At 39.2% G+C, this 18,530-nt stretch overlaps 3 protein-coding genes across 4 annotated transcripts; all 3 read left to right on the top strand.

Annotated features, from left to right (window-relative positions):
* Positions 1 to 1,557: 1,557 nt before the first annotated feature.
* Positions 1,558 to 10,490, top strand: LOC132785892 (neprilysin-4). 2 transcript variants are annotated; one of them, XM_060792197.1, is made up of 5 exons: positions 1,558 to 2,070; positions 5,809 to 7,400; positions 8,008 to 9,016; positions 9,079 to 9,492; positions 10,206 to 10,489. In XM_060792197.1, exons 2-4 carry the CDS (start codon positions 5,814 to 5,816, stop codon positions 9,402 to 9,404), a joined length of 2,922 nt encoding a protein of 973 aa, XP_060648180.1. In that variant the 5' UTR covers positions 1,558 to 2,070; positions 5,809 to 5,813; the 3' UTR covers positions 9,405 to 9,492; positions 10,206 to 10,489. The 2 variants fall into 2 exon arrangements, with proteins under 2 accessions (XP_060648180.1, XP_060648179.1); XM_060792196.1 differs by lacking the exon at positions 1,558 to 2,070 and having other exon boundaries at positions 5,374 to 7,400; positions 10,206 to 10,490.
* A 181-nt stretch (positions 10,491 to 10,671) lies between these two features.
* Positions 10,672 to 14,636, top strand: LOC132786537 (glutamate receptor ionotropic, kainate 2). Its single transcript, XM_060793086.1, has 13 exons — positions 10,672 to 10,964; positions 11,026 to 11,186; positions 11,246 to 11,468; positions 11,532 to 11,924; positions 11,981 to 12,144; positions 12,338 to 12,568; positions 12,640 to 12,843; positions 12,907 to 12,991; positions 13,052 to 13,328; positions 13,392 to 13,593; positions 13,778 to 14,003; positions 14,058 to 14,170; positions 14,230 to 14,636. The coding sequence occupies exons 1-13, from the start codon at positions 10,868 to 10,870 to the stop codon at positions 14,548 to 14,550; spliced, it is 2,697 nt and encodes an 898-aa protein (XP_060649069.1). The 5' UTR covers positions 10,672 to 10,867; the 3' UTR covers positions 14,551 to 14,636.
* A 98-nt stretch (positions 14,637 to 14,734) lies between these two features.
* LOC132785833 (glutamate receptor ionotropic, kainate 2) lies at positions 14,735 to 18,440 on the top strand. Its single transcript, XM_060792125.1, has 14 exons — positions 14,735 to 14,947; positions 15,210 to 15,370; positions 15,424 to 15,640; positions 15,698 to 15,888; positions 15,952 to 16,150; positions 16,210 to 16,373; positions 16,430 to 16,660; positions 16,720 to 16,923; positions 16,987 to 17,071; positions 17,125 to 17,401; positions 17,456 to 17,657; positions 17,712 to 17,937; positions 17,994 to 18,256; positions 18,309 to 18,440. The coding sequence occupies exons 1-14, from the start codon at positions 14,794 to 14,796 to the stop codon at positions 18,438 to 18,440; spliced, it is 2,706 nt and encodes a 901-aa protein (XP_060648108.1). The 5' UTR covers positions 14,735 to 14,793.
* The last annotated feature ends 90 nt before the right edge of the window (positions 18,441 to 18,530 follow it).

The raw sequence follows: 18,530 nt of genomic DNA on the forward strand, positions 1-18,530 counted from the left end.
TTTGCCACAAAGCGCAAATGCAAACATCGTTCTGAGCGCTAATTAAACGAACAAGATACAGTCGCAAAACTAAAAATAGCACCGATTTCTATTTATAACTTTTCTATTTGTTCATACTCGTCCATTCAACTAGAAGTTCTTGTACTTACTAAATATTAAAAAAAAAAAACTTATAACATTAAATTTTAATATAATGAAAGTTACAGTCAAATGTTATTATTAGCCGTAAAATTAAATTTTTTAAAGTGGTGTTATTTTTAATTTCGCCACTGTATGCATTCGGGATTGTCTCACACACATTATTCACGAAAGCAAAGAATGTCTGGAAAGCAACACAAATTTTGTAGTCCCAAAGATTTGGCGATAAAAAGACTCCAAATGGCTGAGAACAACTGCACCAATATAAATATAATGAGAGAATAAGTTAATACATATTATTAATTTATATAAATTTGTTTATTTAATAATTATTCAATAGCAGCTTTATTTGGTATAACAACAAACAACTACATTTAAAATATACCATTGAATTAAAAATATACACAAAGAAATTAGATTAGCAGTTGTTGCCATATAAATAAAAATAATAAATAAATTCTAAGTTATTTATCTGATTACCCTCAAATTTTAAGAAATTATTGAGACTTTAGCTTTTAAATTACTATTGTCATATATACTGTATTAAATTCATGGGGTCTATATGTTATACACATTTTCCTTTTCCATAAAATTATAATACCCCTCTACGCTATAAGTAGCGTGTATAAAGACATTAAAAATCGTATTAAATAATTAAATTAGCTAATAAAAACTACAACAATGGTAAGCACAAACAAACAAATGCTTGACATGGGGCCAGAGGCGGGGTCAAGACACGACAAATAGCTCGTAGGTGTAAAGAATAATGTATTGAATGAAAAGAAATCACAAAACAAATTCAATATGAATGCAGATAATTGAAGTTGGAGTTGCGGTGGCGGTGGCGGTGACGGTGGCGACTATTCAGGTGTGGTCCAGTCGATGTAGATTGAAATGTTCTTGTCAAGCTGTGACAACAATAAATGAGAACGAACAGAACATGTATGAGGTAAATCATTCAATAATCGCACAACATGAGCGTAGACAACGCCAATTCGATTGATTAATGAACACTTTATGCTATTTTGCGATAATTAATGCTACTCAACTGTCAATTCAATTTTATATGCACGCACATTCGAGTTGTCAACTCCGAGTACTCGTATGATTTATTTTTTGTCTCAGTGCCTACATTTAATTAAATGCAAGTAAACAAAGAGTTCTAGTAAAAAATCAAATGACAAACAGCTGCATAAATAAATAGAAAACATTTACTATATAAAATATGAAAAGTATTTTATTAAATTGAAAATATAAACGAATAAATGAATTAACTTAAAAGTCGATTGTGGCTCTGGCTTTTACTTTTGTGTTCGCCTATTCACAAACGGAATGAAATGTGAATGTTTTCTCGCACTCAATTGAATTGGCAAAGCACTTTGAAGCTCTGAAGCTACACAGCTTTGCCTATTAAGTCAACTGATTACAGTTAAGCAACTCTGCTCTGATAATGCTCACAGCTGAGTCGGAGTTCCCATCAAAGCAGTTGCGACAAGCGACGAGTCGCTGCTTTGCCCATATCAATTAGCGGTTAACTTGCGCCAATTAAATTCTGTACTGTGACGGCAAAGTGCTGCAGGCCATTAGCAGCACTGGCTTTGCCACCATTATCCAGTCTCCAATCATTTACCACCATCACCACCGCCACCTTCACCGTCACCAGATTTCGTCGTCATCCCTCTGCGCTGAGTTTGGCAAAACAATCACAGCGTCACTTGCCAAGGTGATAACAAGCAGATGCAGGCGCCAAGAACCCAACATCGATTTGGAAAGCTGCGATTCTTAAATCAGTCACAAAACATCAGCGACACTCGGAAGAAGGTGCTTCAAGTGCTGCCTTAAATCCAATTCCAAATAAAAATACAAAATTCAATTGGAAAAACCTGCAAGTGGCGAAGTGAGTGGAACGTAAATTGCACAACGTGCTAGCATGTAAGTGTTGATAGAATTTTAATTAAAATTCAAATGGCTCGCGGAACAACTAGTCAAAACAAAAGCGCCAATGCATTACGAAAATATTTAATCAATTTTTGCGATTCCAACTCTCTAAAAAAAGAGTACAATTCTTTGAAAGAGAGTAGAATTGAATTTGACCCGTGCGATTCACGTTTCTTAATTACAAAAAGTATTCAGAATATAGCAAATCAATTTCAAGTCTACTCGATTAGTCTGCCAAAAACAATCAGTAGGTCACTAATAATTAATGAACCTGTAAATAAATTAAGGGTTCATCTTCATGCTGTCATTCATTTATATTTCTGTCGATTAACGCGGGGTTCGTTTACCTTTTGCACACCGACTGTGATGTCACACACACACATTGGGAATATACAGTAAATAGTTGCTTAGTATATCGAGTGCATTCGAATAAGAGGCGGTCTTCAACTATGTAGAGATCAAGTGAATACTACAATGGGCATATCCATCCATGCTAGCAATTATATAACACGCCGGAGACTGCAATTGCGACTTGCGATTTACGACAGTAGGCAGCAACAACAATTTCCACCTATTTACACAAGCACACTAAATATATTATGTACATAGATGTACATATCTGCTGATAAATTGACATATTCTCCAATCTCGGTCAGAGCCGCTAATTAAAAGGTTTAAGGCTAAAATTAGCATACCAGGCAATGGCAATTCAAAGTGAATACTACTACAGATGCAGCACACAACATCTCCCCTCAATCACACACACACACTCTCTCATTGAAAGAGAGATTTGCGTGTTTACTGTTCATGAAACTGAAATTCATGCCGTTCGAGAGTACGAGAAGTGGACAAAAGCCGCGACCCCAACGAACGAGAGAAATGCCCCTAGGCCGCAGTTCCCTATATATATATTGTGTATATGCCTATGAGGAGTCAGCTCAAAAGGGAAATAGAAGGGAGGCAGCGATGTGAATGAGGTGCGTGGCGTCATATTACTAGATGGCATCGCATGCCAGCAATTATCCGCATAATCTTGTAATACAAACCCAAACCAAGCCAATTTACTTGAAAGTACCTTAAATTCACTTAACTAGTTGTGTGTGTTGTGCCTGTGATTATGCATATTCGCTTCGCTGTAAATATGTACATTTGACATTTTCATTATAGTGTCGAAAATTACGTATACGCACCATGTAACAGCGAATGCTTTGGCATTGCACCAAAAAATTATTATATTTAACGCGAATTTCATGTTTAAACTTCATATTAAGCTATAACACAAATAAAATATGCACATGTTATATATTTTGTGCTCAAGTTGAGCACACACACAACATTTGACATTTTTACATTTTTACATTCGCTGAGCGCTAAAAATATGAACTTTCGCCTCTAATATGCATGACGAGTCTCAGCAACATTATAATGTGACAAAAAAATGAGCAGATGTATTTCCAGGAAAAGTGCATGCGAGACGCTATCATGCGTATGATAAATTTGCTTACAATTACATTATATTTGAATTATGAAAGGTTGATAAAAGTCGAAATCTAAAAAAAAGTGGGAGTCTAAATATGCAAGGGTAAAAAAAGAATAATTTTATGTAGGTTTTTAGTGTGGGATGGAAAGAGTAAAAACAAATTTCACGAAGGTTCATTTATTACGAAACTAAATGTCAAATATTTCAGAAAATTTTCTTTAAGCTTTTAACGATTTTGTGCAAATTTTAATTTTTTAATTTAAGCTTCTATAGTCAGCTTTTATTATTAAGCATTAAATTGTAGGCATAATAAAGTTTAATTTTATGTCGATTTTTTATATATAAAATTACTAAAATAATGTTAACCTACCACAAAATACATGGTGTTTTTAAAGTATATTGAGAGTCAATCATTGACAAAAAGTCGTAATCTATATGCCAATTTAAGCTTTTTGTGTTAGTGTTTAGTTATCTTTTATTATTAAACCAAAAATTGCAAGCATAAAAAAAGAATTGTAAATATATATTTTCCGTCATAAAAATATAAAAAAAAAATAATGTTAATTTATCACAAAATAAATGCTGCTTTTTAAGAGAATTTATAGTTAATAATTTGATTAGAGTCGCTATTAATTTATGATGATTTTTATGTAAATTCTAGTTTGTCAAGATAAGTACTAACTTTTGAAGAGTTTCATTTATGCATATTCGCACACTATAGTTAAATCAACTTGTGTGATTTTTTCCACAAGCACAACAACAAGCTGCCACTTAGCATAAAATCTAAATGTTAACTTAACAGCGTGGCATTAGCAGCATGTAAAAAGCGCAATGCTTTCAAATTGCATTTGCATTGTTCGAATACCAAACCAAACTGACCAAAGGGGGTTCTGTTGTGTGTTGTTTTGAGTTGTTTTGTTTGGAAACTAGTTGTGTGGCTTTGCACTGGGCAAATCAATGAATGTTGATATGCTCCAGTCAACTGAATGTAGCGCACAAAGCCATAGACATAAGCGTTGAATTTAACCTGCTTGGCAAAATGCTTGCCGGACTGACTCTCTTGTGTGTGGCGATTCTGTGCAATTGTTTTGTGAAATTAAATTAAATTGATTGAATTTAGAGCTCAATTCGTAGCTGAACCCAAAAACAGTCGTTTGGAGGGAGGGGAACGGGGGCAGAGGTCGAAAAAGCGGAGGTGCCACCGTTGTTGTGCCAGTGATAATGACACTAATTTCACAACGATATACAATGTTTGTTTGTTGTTTGTGCATGGCATGGATACGCCTGCTCTTGATCTCTCCACATACGTATACTATTATTAACAGAAGCTATGCGAGTATGTATATGTGTGTGTGTGTGCATTGTGCAAAAGTGGCTTGTTGATTAGGTCGCATTAATGCAAGCGGAAATCGCTGCTTTGTGAGCAAACACAAATGAGGTTAAGAGGTCAACTGCAGGTAGCAGGAGAAAATCGAGTTGTTGCTTGTTGGGTTCAAGTATCGTACTTACATAAGGTCAAATAGACATGTTGATTGTTTACTTGGGTTTACGCATAGCTTCGTTTGGTAAACAAAGATCACAATATATAGTGGAAATTCCCCCTCTCTCCGTCTCCCTCCCACAACTGTGTTCTATTTGCTACGTCTTTTTTTTATTGAAGCGCCGTCGTCGCCATCGTCGACGTCGTCTTCATTCAATTGTTTGTCGCGCGCCGTGATTGCGTCCAGTTCAGTTCAACTGAGGACGGGTGCAGAGTGCTTGGTCAGTAAGTCCGAAGCTGGCAACTTTTTTATACATTTTTTAGTAGGCTTCGCGAGCGCAACTGATGCGCCAGCACGATCTCTAGAGCTGGCTACTCAGCAGTCAGTCCGTAGTCAGTCAGTCATTGGCTCGTCGCTGTCGTTGACGCTGTCGTTGTTGTCATCGTCGTCGGCTTTGGTTCTCTCATTGTTTCGCAATTGCGTCGCGCAAAAATTGCGTTTAATTAAAGTATAAAGGCCACAAAAACAGAACTAGTAGCATTCGGTAATCGGTGTTATCATATAGTATATTCACTTTAATATTCACATTCGTACTCGTTATGAGTAGACACAGCCCTTTGAAGCTGTCGCTGCCGCAGGTGCAACACAATGTTGCTGCTACTTCTGCCCCTTCACGTCGCGTCGTTTTGGGCTTGGGGGTTAATCAACAGACGGGTCGAGTGCAATGGTGTCCGGGTCTAACGTGCTGTAAACTACTTTTGCTGCTTCCAGTGGTAATGCTGCCATTGACATTGGTGCTCTTGCTGCTGCTGCGGCTCGATGGAATGTTGCAGGCACTGCAGCTCAGCGAAGAGCAACGGCAACAACAACACACCACAGCCAACGTCGAGTCCATGGCCGAGCTGATCAGCAGTGACTACGATTCACTGCTGCCGGATGGAGATGCCTACAATGCGTTGATCAATGAGGATTTTCTGCTGCCCACGCATAACAAACAAAGTCAGTTGGCCGCCTTGGCTGCACAACGTGCGCGGCGTTGTCTGCCTTATCGCTATGGGAATGGAGAGTCGCTGGATCTGGAGGAGCGCAGCATATTGATGAAGGATGCACGCACCTCGTTTCTGCCGCACAGCAGCGGAGTTGTGGCCATGCCTAGGGAGTGTCTTGAAGATGAAGCAGTCACAGAACTGGATTATAATCCAAGGAAAGCGCTGCCCAAACGTTTTCCGGACTCGCTGCAATTTTGGTCGGTGAGGGAACGTCGTGAGGCGGAGCAGCAACGGGAAGAATTAGAGCAACCGGACTCCACGCTGACGGAGCCTGCTTTACCTTCATTTTGGAATGAGCAAGGCACCAGGAATGACATACGCTTAGCTCAAGCGAAGACAATGCAACGCTATATGAATGCACAAATTGATCCGTGCGTGGACTTTTATAAATATGCTTGTGGCAATTGGGAGAAGTTGCATCCCATACCCAAGGATAAGGCGGGCTTTGATACCTTTGAAATGCTGCGCGAAAGTCTTGATTTGGTGCTGCGCAATCTGCTCGAGAAGAATATGCAGCTGCCCAGCGCCGAGACGCGAGTGCAGAACACGCTCTTCAAGCCGGAACCGGAAGCGGAGCAAGCAGCCGAACTAACAGCCGAGCGGCTGCGTCGCCATATTGTGCGTCGACGCCATCTGCTGAATCGTGTTTTGGTGCGCTACAAACGCTTCAGTAATAATACGAAGCACAAACGTTTAATTGAGCCGGCACGTGAAAAATCACAGGAAGAGCAAGCGGCAGCGGTGATTGCCACCAGCAACAAGGAACAGGATAAGAACGACAAGACACTTAAGGAGAAGGAACCGCTGCCGGTGGCCACCAGCGAGTTTCTGAAACCCAAACACGATGCACGACTCAAGGCCAAGAATCTCTACAAATCCTGTGTGAATAGCGAGTTACTTACGCGTCGTGGTCTCGAACCTCTGCAGACTCTCATTCGTCAACTGGGCGGTTGGCCAGTTCTCGATCCGGAATGGCGCAGCACACACTTCAATTGGCAGCAGTTGGCGGCCACGTTACGACGCTACAACAACGATATACTCATTGTGCAGTGGGTGGGAGCGGATATCAAGAACTCAGAGGAGAACATCATACAGTTTGATCAAACTGGATTGGGGTTGCCCACCCGAGAGTATTTCCTGCAGCAGAACAATGCCAAGTACCTGCATGCCTATCAGCGTTACATGTCGGAGGTGATGCAGAAACTTGGCGCCAGCAAACCGGATGCGATGCGCACCGCCACCGAACTGATTGCCTTTGAGACGCGACTGGCGGCGATTACAGCACCAGCGGAGCAGCGACTCAATGTAACCAAGGTGAGTTTATTGCCAAGGTCTTAACTTAAGAATAGTCAATTGTGTTTAGTAAGCTCGGAAGAGAATTCTAGTTGATATTAGGCTTCGCATTGATAGTTCACTTAATGAAAATAAAATCAGAATGAAAGTCTCGAATATAATGAAAGCTACAAGTGTACAATTTGGGGAGAATACTCCAAACAGTATTTTATAAGTTAGTCACACCTTTTGAGCGTAATTTTGAAGCTAGCTTTTAAAAGCTAGAAGCAGGAAATGCTGCCAGATATACTTTTTATGTATTGACATATCTTTCTGTCTGTCCACCTCTTCGATCCACCTAGATTTTTAATACAATGAGAGCTAGAGACTCCAAATTTGGGGACAGTACTATTGTAAAACTTGCATAACAAAATGTGATTTTATAATTTACACACGCTCACTTGGCGCCTTCTAGTCTCTACATTTAGGCTTATAACATAATATGTATTAGCTTACCAAGAAATTCAAGGTGATCGAAACTTTGCAGTGATCAAGCAAACAAGGTTTTTTTATAAATAGATATTGGGTATCTCATAGCATAACATACCCAGTTGCCACTTTCTAACTCTTTTTCCATTCTCTTTCCCAGCTCTACAAACGCATGACTCTGCAGCAGCTTCGAGCAGCCGTGCCTCAAATTGGTTGGACCGCTTACCTCAGCACATTGCAAGGACGCAATGTCAATGATACCGAGCAAGTGGTCATCTATGCGGTGGACTACATGAAGCAATTGGTGGCACTGCTGGCGGTGACCGAACCTCGCACCGTGGCCAACTATATGATGTGGCGTTTTGTGCGGCATCGCATCAACAACTTGGACGATCGCTTCGACGACATCAAGCAGAATTTCTATCATGCGTTGTTCGGACGCGAGGAGAGTCCACAACGCTGGAAGGTGTGCATATCCCAGGTGAATACAAACATGGGCATGGCGGTGGGTTCCATGTTTGTGAGTCGCTACTTCGATGACAATAGCAAACGGGATACGTTGCGTATGACACACGAATTGCAGCAAGCTTTTCGTGATATACTCAAAACCACCGATTGGTTGGATCAGAGCACCAAGCAGTTGGCTGAGGAAAAGGTGAATGCCATGTCACTGAAAATTGGCTACCCGGACTTCATACTCAATGCCGAGGAGCTGAATGAAAAGTATGCGGGCATTGACATACACCCGGATAAGTATTTCGAGAACACACTCAATGTGCTGCTCCACACAGCGAAGCAGGAGCAATCGAAGCTGCATGAGCGTGTGAACAAGACCAACTGGCAGACTGCGCCGGCCATTGTGAATGCCTACTACAGTCGCAATAAGAATCAAATTATGTTCCCGGCTGGAATACTCCAGCCACCGTTCTATCACCGGCACTTTCCCAAGTCATTGAACTTTGGCGGCATCGGTGTGGTCATTGGCCATGAGCTAACCCATGGCTTTGACGACAAGGGGCGACTGTTCGACAGCAATGGCAACATACACAAGTGGTGGACAGATGCGTCCATTCATGGCTTTGATGAGCGTGCTCGCTGCATCATTTCACAGTACGGCAATTATACGGTCGATGAGGTGGGCATCTCCTTGAATGGCGAGAGCACGCAAGGTAAGGCTGAGTAATTGTTCAACCTCATTACTCCACTCACTTGTTGTTATTATTCTTTGCAGGTGAAAATATCGCAGACAATGGTGGACTCCGACAGGCATTCCATGCCTACAAGCGTTGGGCGCACGACAATCCGCAAGAGGCGCTGGAGGACACGCTACCCGGACTCAATATGACGGGCCCACAGTTGTTCTTTTTGAATTTCGGCCAGGTGTGGTGCGGTGCCATGCGACCGGAGGCGATACGCAACAAACTGAATACGGCCATCCATAGTCCGGGTCGCTATCGCGTGATTGGCACGCTCTCCAACTCCTTTGACTTTGCGCGGGAGTTTAACTGTGCGGCGGGCACACCGATGAATCCTCCAAAGAAATGCAGTGTATGGTAGAGAGTTTTGCGCTGCATTCGGCATTACCTAGAGTATTAGAAATGTATTCCTACGCAAAGAAAATACCAGTTAAAGACTAACACTAACTGTGAGTATTCGTTGGAATTCAGAATTTTGTATTCACATTCGCAATCATTGGTCTCAATTGGAGTTCTCAACAAGCTACATGGCTTGTTGGGCCAACAACAACGTCACACTTCACTTGCGACTCATTCGCATTCGCACTCACATTCACATTCGCATATTCATATTCGCTTAATTAATGGTGATTTATGCCCAACAACAACAATAACAGCTGGTTTGCCTTCCTCAAGCTGTTGCTGTTATTGCCGTTGAGTTCTTCAATTCTTTCCTCAATTGTCTCTCTTTTTTGCAATTGGCACACAATTTGTTATGCGCCAGTACCAAAGGATATTTTCTCCAATTAATCATATTTAAAAATTGCAGCATTAATATGTCTAGCACTCATAGTTGATTTATAGGAAGTCAAAGTATAACACTCATTAAAGTACAGTAGTTAATATCGCTTAAGAGATATGCAACATAAATTGATCATATCTTGAGAGTTTTCCATCTGATCATTATAAAAATTTTGGGAAACACTCAGAATAAATTAACAAACAAAAAACATTTAAATTCATAGCCACATTTTCAAATTCACTTATAAATACATTTACTTATAAAATGTAAATATAAATTCAATTCATTTACATTTAAAAACACATTAACACATGACATTTTAATATTAAAACATTACATTTAATTTTCAATATCTTAAACTATTTTCTTTTATATTTTCAGTTTCGGATTGTTAATGTTGGTCCTTAAGCAGCAGCCCATGAAAAAGTAACTTGCCACTCAGCTAAACAGGACATACTCAAAGATATATCACACAATATATAGAATTATATATATATATTGCGATGTGACAAAACTGTGCCAAAAAATAATTTGTATGCTTTCTAATTTTATATATTTCCTAGTATAATTAACTTATATTTTTAAACTTGTATTAATTTAGTTGAAACTGTAAGTAATGTTTGTGATAATTTCAATTAAAGACAAGCAACCAAAAAAAAGTATTTACAAATATTCACAAACGAAATCGTGTATCAACAATTATTTTTTGGGGTTTTCCAACACACTACCGGCATATTGAAAAGCTCAAAACAAAACATTCAATATTTTGGAAAACTTTTTTGAGTATATTTTGAAAAGCAAATGGTACTCAAGAGTCGTCAACAAGCAGTCGGAGCCGTGAGCTCAACGGGAACGGAACTGCGAACGGTTCACGTTTGTGTGGGAGCGTTCCAAAAATATATATATATACAAAAGACTAAAAAAAATATAACAAAAATAGCTACGCACGATACCAAAAGTGGCTAAATCAAACATAAAAAGTGTTTCAAAAATTATTGAAAAATATAATTTTTTTGAAAATTAGTCAAAGAAAATAAAAGAAAATGCATTTCTGGTTAATTTGCATCATCTTGCTGTGGCCCAATGAGGTGCGTGGCTATGGATCTATGAATTCTTATGGAGAGCAGTCCATTCGCATTGGTAAGATCACTCATTAGCTCGATCTCTTTCGTTCTCTCTTTTACTCAAGTCTTCGTAACAGGTCTTATCAGCGACGATCCGACGGAGCGCATTCAACAAACCTTTGAGCATGCCATCTCTGTGGTCAACAGCGATTTGAGTATTCCACTGCAGGGCGATTCGGCCAATGTGGATTATGGAAATTCAGTACACGCATTTGGGGAACTCTGCAGACTGATGCAGGTGGGAAGAGACTTCTTAATAATTGAGCACTTTCATATTAAAGAACTTTTATTTTTTAGAATGGCGTCGGAGCCGTGTTTGGACCTTCGGCTAGGCACACAGCAGCGCATCTTTTCAGTGCCTGTGATGCCAAGGATTTACCCTTTATCTATGCTCATCTCTCATCCAGCCAGCAGACAGACGGCTTCAATCTGCATCCACATGCCGAGGATATTGCTCATGTGCTCTACGATATCATACAACAATTTGGATGGTCGCGTTTTATTTTTTGCTATGAATCCTGTATGATCTTTATCTTTATCTTGCATAGTTACAAACGTTTAATTAATCTCCCTCCACTTGCAGCTGAATATCTTACAATATTAGATTACCTAGTAGGACTTTATGGCATTAAGAGTCCTCTTATTAAGGTCATGCGCTACGATCTCAATCTCAATGGTAATTACAAGGCTGTACTCAGGCGCATTCGGAAATCGGAGGACAGTCGCATTGTTGTCGTTGGCTCCACCGAAGGCGTTGCTGAGCTGCTGCGTCAGGCTCAGCAGGTGGGCATCATGAATGAGGATTACACCTATCTGGTGGGCAACTTGGATCTCCACACTTTCCAGCTGGAGGAATATAAATACAGCGAGGCCAACATCACGGGCATTCGCATGTTTGATCCAGATAAGAAAGAAGTGCGTGAATTGATTGAGACACTGAATCGTGCCGTGGGCGAAAGTGAGCCACTTGATTTGGGTAAGCGTAGTCCACAAGATGATCCCCAACTTAATAAAGCAAATATCTACTGGCAGGTTCCTCACCCATTACTTTGGCCATGGCTCTTACCTATGACGCGGTGCGTGTGATTGCTGAGACCACCAACAATATGCCGTACCAACCACAGCAATTGAACTGCTCGGAGCGACATGATGTAGTGCAGCAAGATGGATCCACTTTTCGCAACTATATGCGAACGGTGAGCAAACTATTGTCAACTTAAAAAGTATAAAATCATAAAAACAAGAAAGCAAGAAGGAAAGAAAACAAATTTTATAAATAAATTTTTATATTAACAATTATGTGTTCACATCATCGTTTCTAGTTTTTATATTATCTCAATAATTTAATAAATAATTAATCAATTAATTAATTAATCAATTCCGTTTCAGTTGGAAATCTTGGACAAAACCATCACTGGACGCATCTTCTTCCAGGGCAATGTGCGTAAGGGTTTTAGCTTCGATGTGATTGAACTGCAACCCACGGGATTAATCAAAGTGGGCACCTGGGAAGAAGGCCAAGACTTTGAATTTAATCGTCCACCACAAGCACAGGAACTACTTGACAATGAAGAAAACTCGTTAGTTAACAAAACTTTCAAAGTGCTCATCTCAGTTCCAGTAAGCTTAACATATTTATAGATCTGATTGAAATTAATATAAATCTCATACAAACTCTTGTTTAAACTCAGAATAAACCTTACGCTAGCTTGGTGGAAAGCATCAACAGTTTGATTGGCAACAGTCAGTATGAGGGATATGGCATTGATCTGATCAAGGAACTAGCAGATAAACTGGGCTTTAACTTTACGTTTCACAATGGCGGCAACGATTACGGTTTCTTCAACAAGACCACAAATCAAACAACGGGCATGTTAAAGGAGATTGTCGAGGGTGTAAGCTGTAGCTTTATAAATACCTAACAAAATAATATATTTAATTATTATTTTCCGTTATAGCGTGCCGACTTAGCAATAACAGACTTGACCATCACATCAGAGAGAGAGGAAGCCATTGACTTTTCCATACCCTTTATGAATCTAGGTAAATTTTTTATCAAACATTTTTTTATATTTTAGTAATAATTACTCTGTATATTCGAAGGCATTGCCATTTTGTATGTGAAGCCTCAGAAAGCGGAGCCAGCGCTCTTTTCCTTCATGGACCCCTTCTCAAAAGAAGTGTGGTTATATCTGGGCATTGCTTATCTGGGTGTCTCACTCTGTCTCTTTGTGCTGGGTCGTCTTTCGCCCTCAGAATGGGATAATCCCTATCCATGTATAGAGGAACCGGAAGAGCTGGAGAATCAATTTACCATAAATAACTCAATGTGGTTTACCACAGGCGCCTTGCTGCAGCAAGGCTCTGAAATTGCACCCAAGTAAGCAGAGTGGAGAAATTTAAAGAAAATAATATTTTGACTGAATACATTTTTCATTCACAGAGCTTTAAGTACGCGCACTATATCATCTATCTGGTGGTTCTTCACGCTGATCATGGTCTCCTCATATACGGCTAACTTGGCTGCCTTCTTAACCATCGAGAATCCATCGAGTTCCATAGACAGCGTCGAAGATTTAGCCGAGAACAAAGATGACGTTCAATATGGAGCCAAGCGCACAGGATCGACTAGGAATTTCTTCTTGGTAAGCGAGTTGAAAAAGTATATTCGAATAATACAAACAAAGTTGATAAAAAATATTAAAATAAATATAAACAATAATGAATATTAAATATTATATTAATAAACATTAAATATACAAGTATAAGAAAAGTTTAATTGAAACATTATGAACAAGGAACAAGTACAATTTTAAATTTATTTCTTAGACATCTGAGGAACCCATTTACATGAAGATGAATGCGTACATGACGCAAAATAAAGATATGTTGACTGAAACGAATCTGGAAGGCGTCGATAAGGTAAAAGCTGGCACCAAATACGCTTTTCTCATGGAGTCCACATCCATTGAGTTTAATACGGTGAGAGAATGTAATCTGAAGAAAATTGGCGATGCTCTCGATGAGAAGGGTTACGGCATTGCCATGCCCAAAAGTGAGTTTATGACATGTATAGTATAGCGATCACTTAATGATATATCCAATTTAGATTGGCCATATCGCGATAAGTTCAACAGAGCGTTGCTGGAGCTGCAAGAGCAAGGTGTCTTGGCTAGACTCAAGAACAAATGGTGGAATGAAATAGGAGCCGGAGTTTGTGACGTAAGTAAAACTAAGTATTTTTTAAATTAAATTTTTATTAAATTCAATATTTTCTACAGGCTAAAAGCGAAGATGACGGCCCTTCAGAACTGGAAATGCAGAACTTGAGTGGCATTTATTTGGTGCTGATCGTCGGCTCGATTTTATCATTTGTGCTATCGTTTTTCTATTGGTGTTTGTTTGTCTTCAAAAGAGCCAAATTTTATGACGTGCCCTTCTGCGATGCCTTGGCCGAAGAATTTAAGATTGTCATCAGTTTTGCTGAAAATGAACGAGCCTTGAAGAGCGCCCAATCGGTTTATTCACGCAGTCGCAACTCTTCGCAATCCATCGAATCGCTCAAAACCGATTCTGACGATCAGGTGCCAGAGGAAGAGTAACTTCAAATATGTTCAACAATAATAAATATATAATTTTTGCATTTTCTACTCATTGTAATCTCTCTTAAATTTTATTTAATAAACTTTGACTCAAAAGCTTTTGTTATTTTCACTCAAAAACATTTTCTAAGTGCTTATTTTGGAAATGTTCGCAGTTTTCGTTTTTCATTCAATGCGTAGAGAACAGAAATTCCGCACCGCATTCTGTAATAAATTATTATTTATATATATGCATAGCTAAAAATGATATTATTTTATGCAAAAATGCAGACAAGAAATATATTAATATGTTTTTTAATATCATTGTTAACTAATTCGTTAATAAATGCCGAAGAACCAGAGCCAGAAATCTTGCCAGTCTACCAAGATATCCAGAATATGGACAGTGTACCAATTGGTAAGTATTTTTTTTTTTTTGGTGTCGATCACGAACGATTTATTTTTAATGTCTCGTAAAGAGAACATGCTGTTCGTTCCATCATCGCCAAAAGCTCATAAAAATTGTTCTCAAGATTTGTTTGTTTGGGTTTTCAACTGAACGAGGCAGCTGTCTAGTCTTGAGAATAGACCGCAAATATGTTTGTACTACATATGCTATAAGTTCAAGTTTTTGTTGATAAACAAACCGGCGACACTACTTTTATTTATGTTCTTTTTAGGTCTGCTGACTGATCAGAATACAGAGCAAATGAATATAGTATTTGATCATGCTATAAGTGTAGCCAATGAGGAATTAGGTTTATCCCTAACATCCTTCAAAGAGGAAGTCAACTATGGCGATGGCTATCACAGCTACAACACCTTGTGTCGCATGCTGGAGGTAGGTAGAGTATGAGCTATAGATAAAGAAAGCTATAAATATATTCTCTATAGACGGGTATTGCTGGTGTTTTTGGTCCCTCATCGCGTCACACGGCTGTGCATTTAATGTCTATATGCGATGCTATGGATATTCCTCACATCTACTCCTATATGAGCGAATATAGCGAAGGTTTTAATCTGCATCCTCATCCGGCGGATTTGTCGAAAGCACTTTACAGCATCATCAAACAATTTGAGTGGTCGCGATTTACATTTCTCTACGAATCAGGTGCGTAATGAATAGGTTTATATTTAGCTCAGTTTTATTAAAAGTTTTTTCTCTTAGCGGAATACCTGACCATACTCAATGAACTTAACTTGATTTTCGGCATGAATGGGCCAATTGTGACCGTTCTACGCTATGATATGCAATTAAATGGAAATTATAAACCAATTCTGCGGCGAGTCCGAAAATCCTCGGACAATCGCATTGTGGTTGTTGGAAGCTCGGACACAATGCCAGAGTTCCTTAATCAGGTAAAGTAACAAACATTAAGTGATGAAAAAGATTATTTTAAAATGAAATTTATTTGCCTTTAGGCTCAACAAGTGGGCATTATCAATGAAGACTACAGCTTTATTATTGGCAATTTGGACTTTCATTCGTTTGATCTCGAGGAATACAAATATAGCGAGGCCAACATAACAAGTCTACGTTTGTTTTCCCCTGAAAAAATGGCTGTCAAGGAACTTATGCAAAAAATTGGCTACAACATTGAACAAGACGAGTTTCGAAATGGTAAAAATTGCATTATTTATTTACATTAGTATTTATTTTTATTATATACTATATATTAGGATCCTGTCCTCTAACTGTGGAAATGGCGTTGACCTACGACGCCGTGCAAGTATTTGCTGAAACTCTAAGAAATTTGCCCTTCCATCCAGTTTCGCAAAACTGCTCTCAGCGCACAGAAAGTGTGCGAGATGATGGCTCATCCTTTAAGAATTATATGAGAACGGTAAATTGGATTAAACTAGAAGTTATTTTAACTAATAAATATGATCTTATTTTTAGTTGCGTTTAAAGGATCGCCTGCTAACAGGACCCATCAATTTCGAGGGTAATGTGCGCAAAGGTTATAGCTTGGATGTCATCGAGCTGCAGCCTTCAGGCATTGTCAAAGTGGGAAATTGGAATGAGTATCGAGGTTATAGACCAGAGCGTATAGCACCTACCAATACTCAATTTGATAACATTGATAATTCGCTGGCCAACAAAACTTTCATAGTGTTGCTCTCAGTGCCAGTAAAGTTTTCTTATTAAATTAAAATCCTCTTTAGTTCTAAATTGTGATTTATTTGTAGAACAAACCTTATGCCAGTTTGGTGGAGAGCTTCAAGAAACTAGAGGGCAACAGTCAGTATGAGGGTTATGGTGTGGATTTGATCAAGGAACTGGCCGATAAGTTGGGTTTTAACTTTACCTTTAAAAATGGTGGCAATGACTATGGATCCTACAACAAGACCTCCAATGAATCCACCGGCATGCTACGCGAAATCATGTATGGTGTAAGTACGAATTGCATATGTAATTATATAAACAATTACTAAAATATATACTTCATTTGATAGTTTGCCGACTTGGCCATAACGGATTTAACAATCACTTCAGAGCGCGAGGAAGCTATCGATTTCAGTATTCCATTTATGAATCTAGGTAAGCACAAACTTAACTAATTTATTCACTGATTAACAGCAGTAATCTTCCAGGCATTGCGATACTCTACTTGAAGCCACAGAAGGCAAAGCCAGAGCTTTTCACTTTCATGGATCCCTTTTCCGAGGATGTTTGGTGGTTCTTGGGACTCTCTTTTCTAGGAGTTTCGTTGAGTTTCTTTATACTCGGTCGTTTGTCGCCCAGTGAATGGGATAATCCATATCCTTGCATCGAAGAACCTGAAGAACTAGAGAATCAATTTACTATAGGCAACTCTGTTTGGTTTACCACTGGAGCCTTGCTACAGCAAGGCTCAGAAATTGGACCCAAGTGAGCATCTTTTATAATCATTTCAAATCAAATTTAATGAGTTTTCTTTTTAAGGGCTTTGTCAACAAGAACTGTTGCCAGTTTCTGGTGGTTCTTCACATTGATTGTCGTCTCGTCTTATACTGCCAATTTGGCTGCTTTTTTGACCATTGAGAAACCACAAAGTTTGATCAACAGCGTGGATGATTTGGCCGATAACAAAGAAGGCATTGTCTACGGCGCTAAGAGTAGTGGTTCCACAAGGAATTTCTTTCAGGTGGGGAACACTCCAAATTATTTAAATTCGTGTTATTCATTGTTTGTCTTGCAGTCGTCGGAGGATGTACGTTTTATAAAAATGAATAAATTTATGACCGAACATCCAGAGTATCTTACAGCCACTAATCAAGAAGGTGTCGATAGAGTAAAGACAAGCACAAACTATGCTTTTCTCATGGAATCCACGTCCATTGAGTATAACACAAAGCGTGAATGTAATTTGAAAAAGATTGGTGATGCTCTCGATGAGAAAACCTACGGCATTGCCATGCGAAAAAGTAAGACAAATTCAAGATTAATTTGAAATGAATTACGATTTTAAAATGCTTTGCAGATTGGCCACATCGCGATAAGTTCAACAATGCTTTACTAGAGCTGCAGGAGCAGGGTGTGCTCGAGAAGATGAAGAACAAATGGTGGAATGAGGTCGGTTCAGGCATTTGTGCCACCAAGGAGGAGACGCCCGATGCCACACCGCTGGCCATGGACAATTTGGCTGGTGTCTTCCTTGTGCTCCTCGTGGGCAGCTGTGCTGCCATGTTCTATGGTGCCATCAGCTGGGTGCTGTTCATCATCAAGAAGGCAAGACATCATAAGGTAAGATTCTCAACAACTTCAGTCGTAACGAGAAACTAATATCTTATTGCAGGTGTCTCTGAAGGACGCCTTTAAGGAGGAGTTCGAGTTTCTCGTTGACTTCAACAACTACATAAGAGTGTTGAAGAGTTCAGCCTCCATTTATTCGCGCAGTCGTCAATCCTCGATGTCAGCTGGTTCATAAAGGCATGAATTAAATTGAGAAAATTGTCATGTTTATTTAAAAGTTTCGTTATTCGAAATAGAATTTGTTGCCTCAAACGCACAGTTAAAA

This window comes from Drosophila nasuta, chromosome 2R (assembly GCF_023558535.2).
Source record: "Drosophila nasuta strain 15112-1781.00 chromosome 2R, ASM2355853v1, whole genome shotgun sequence".
NCBI lineage: Eukaryota > Metazoa > Arthropoda > Insecta > Diptera > Drosophilidae > Drosophila > Drosophila nasuta.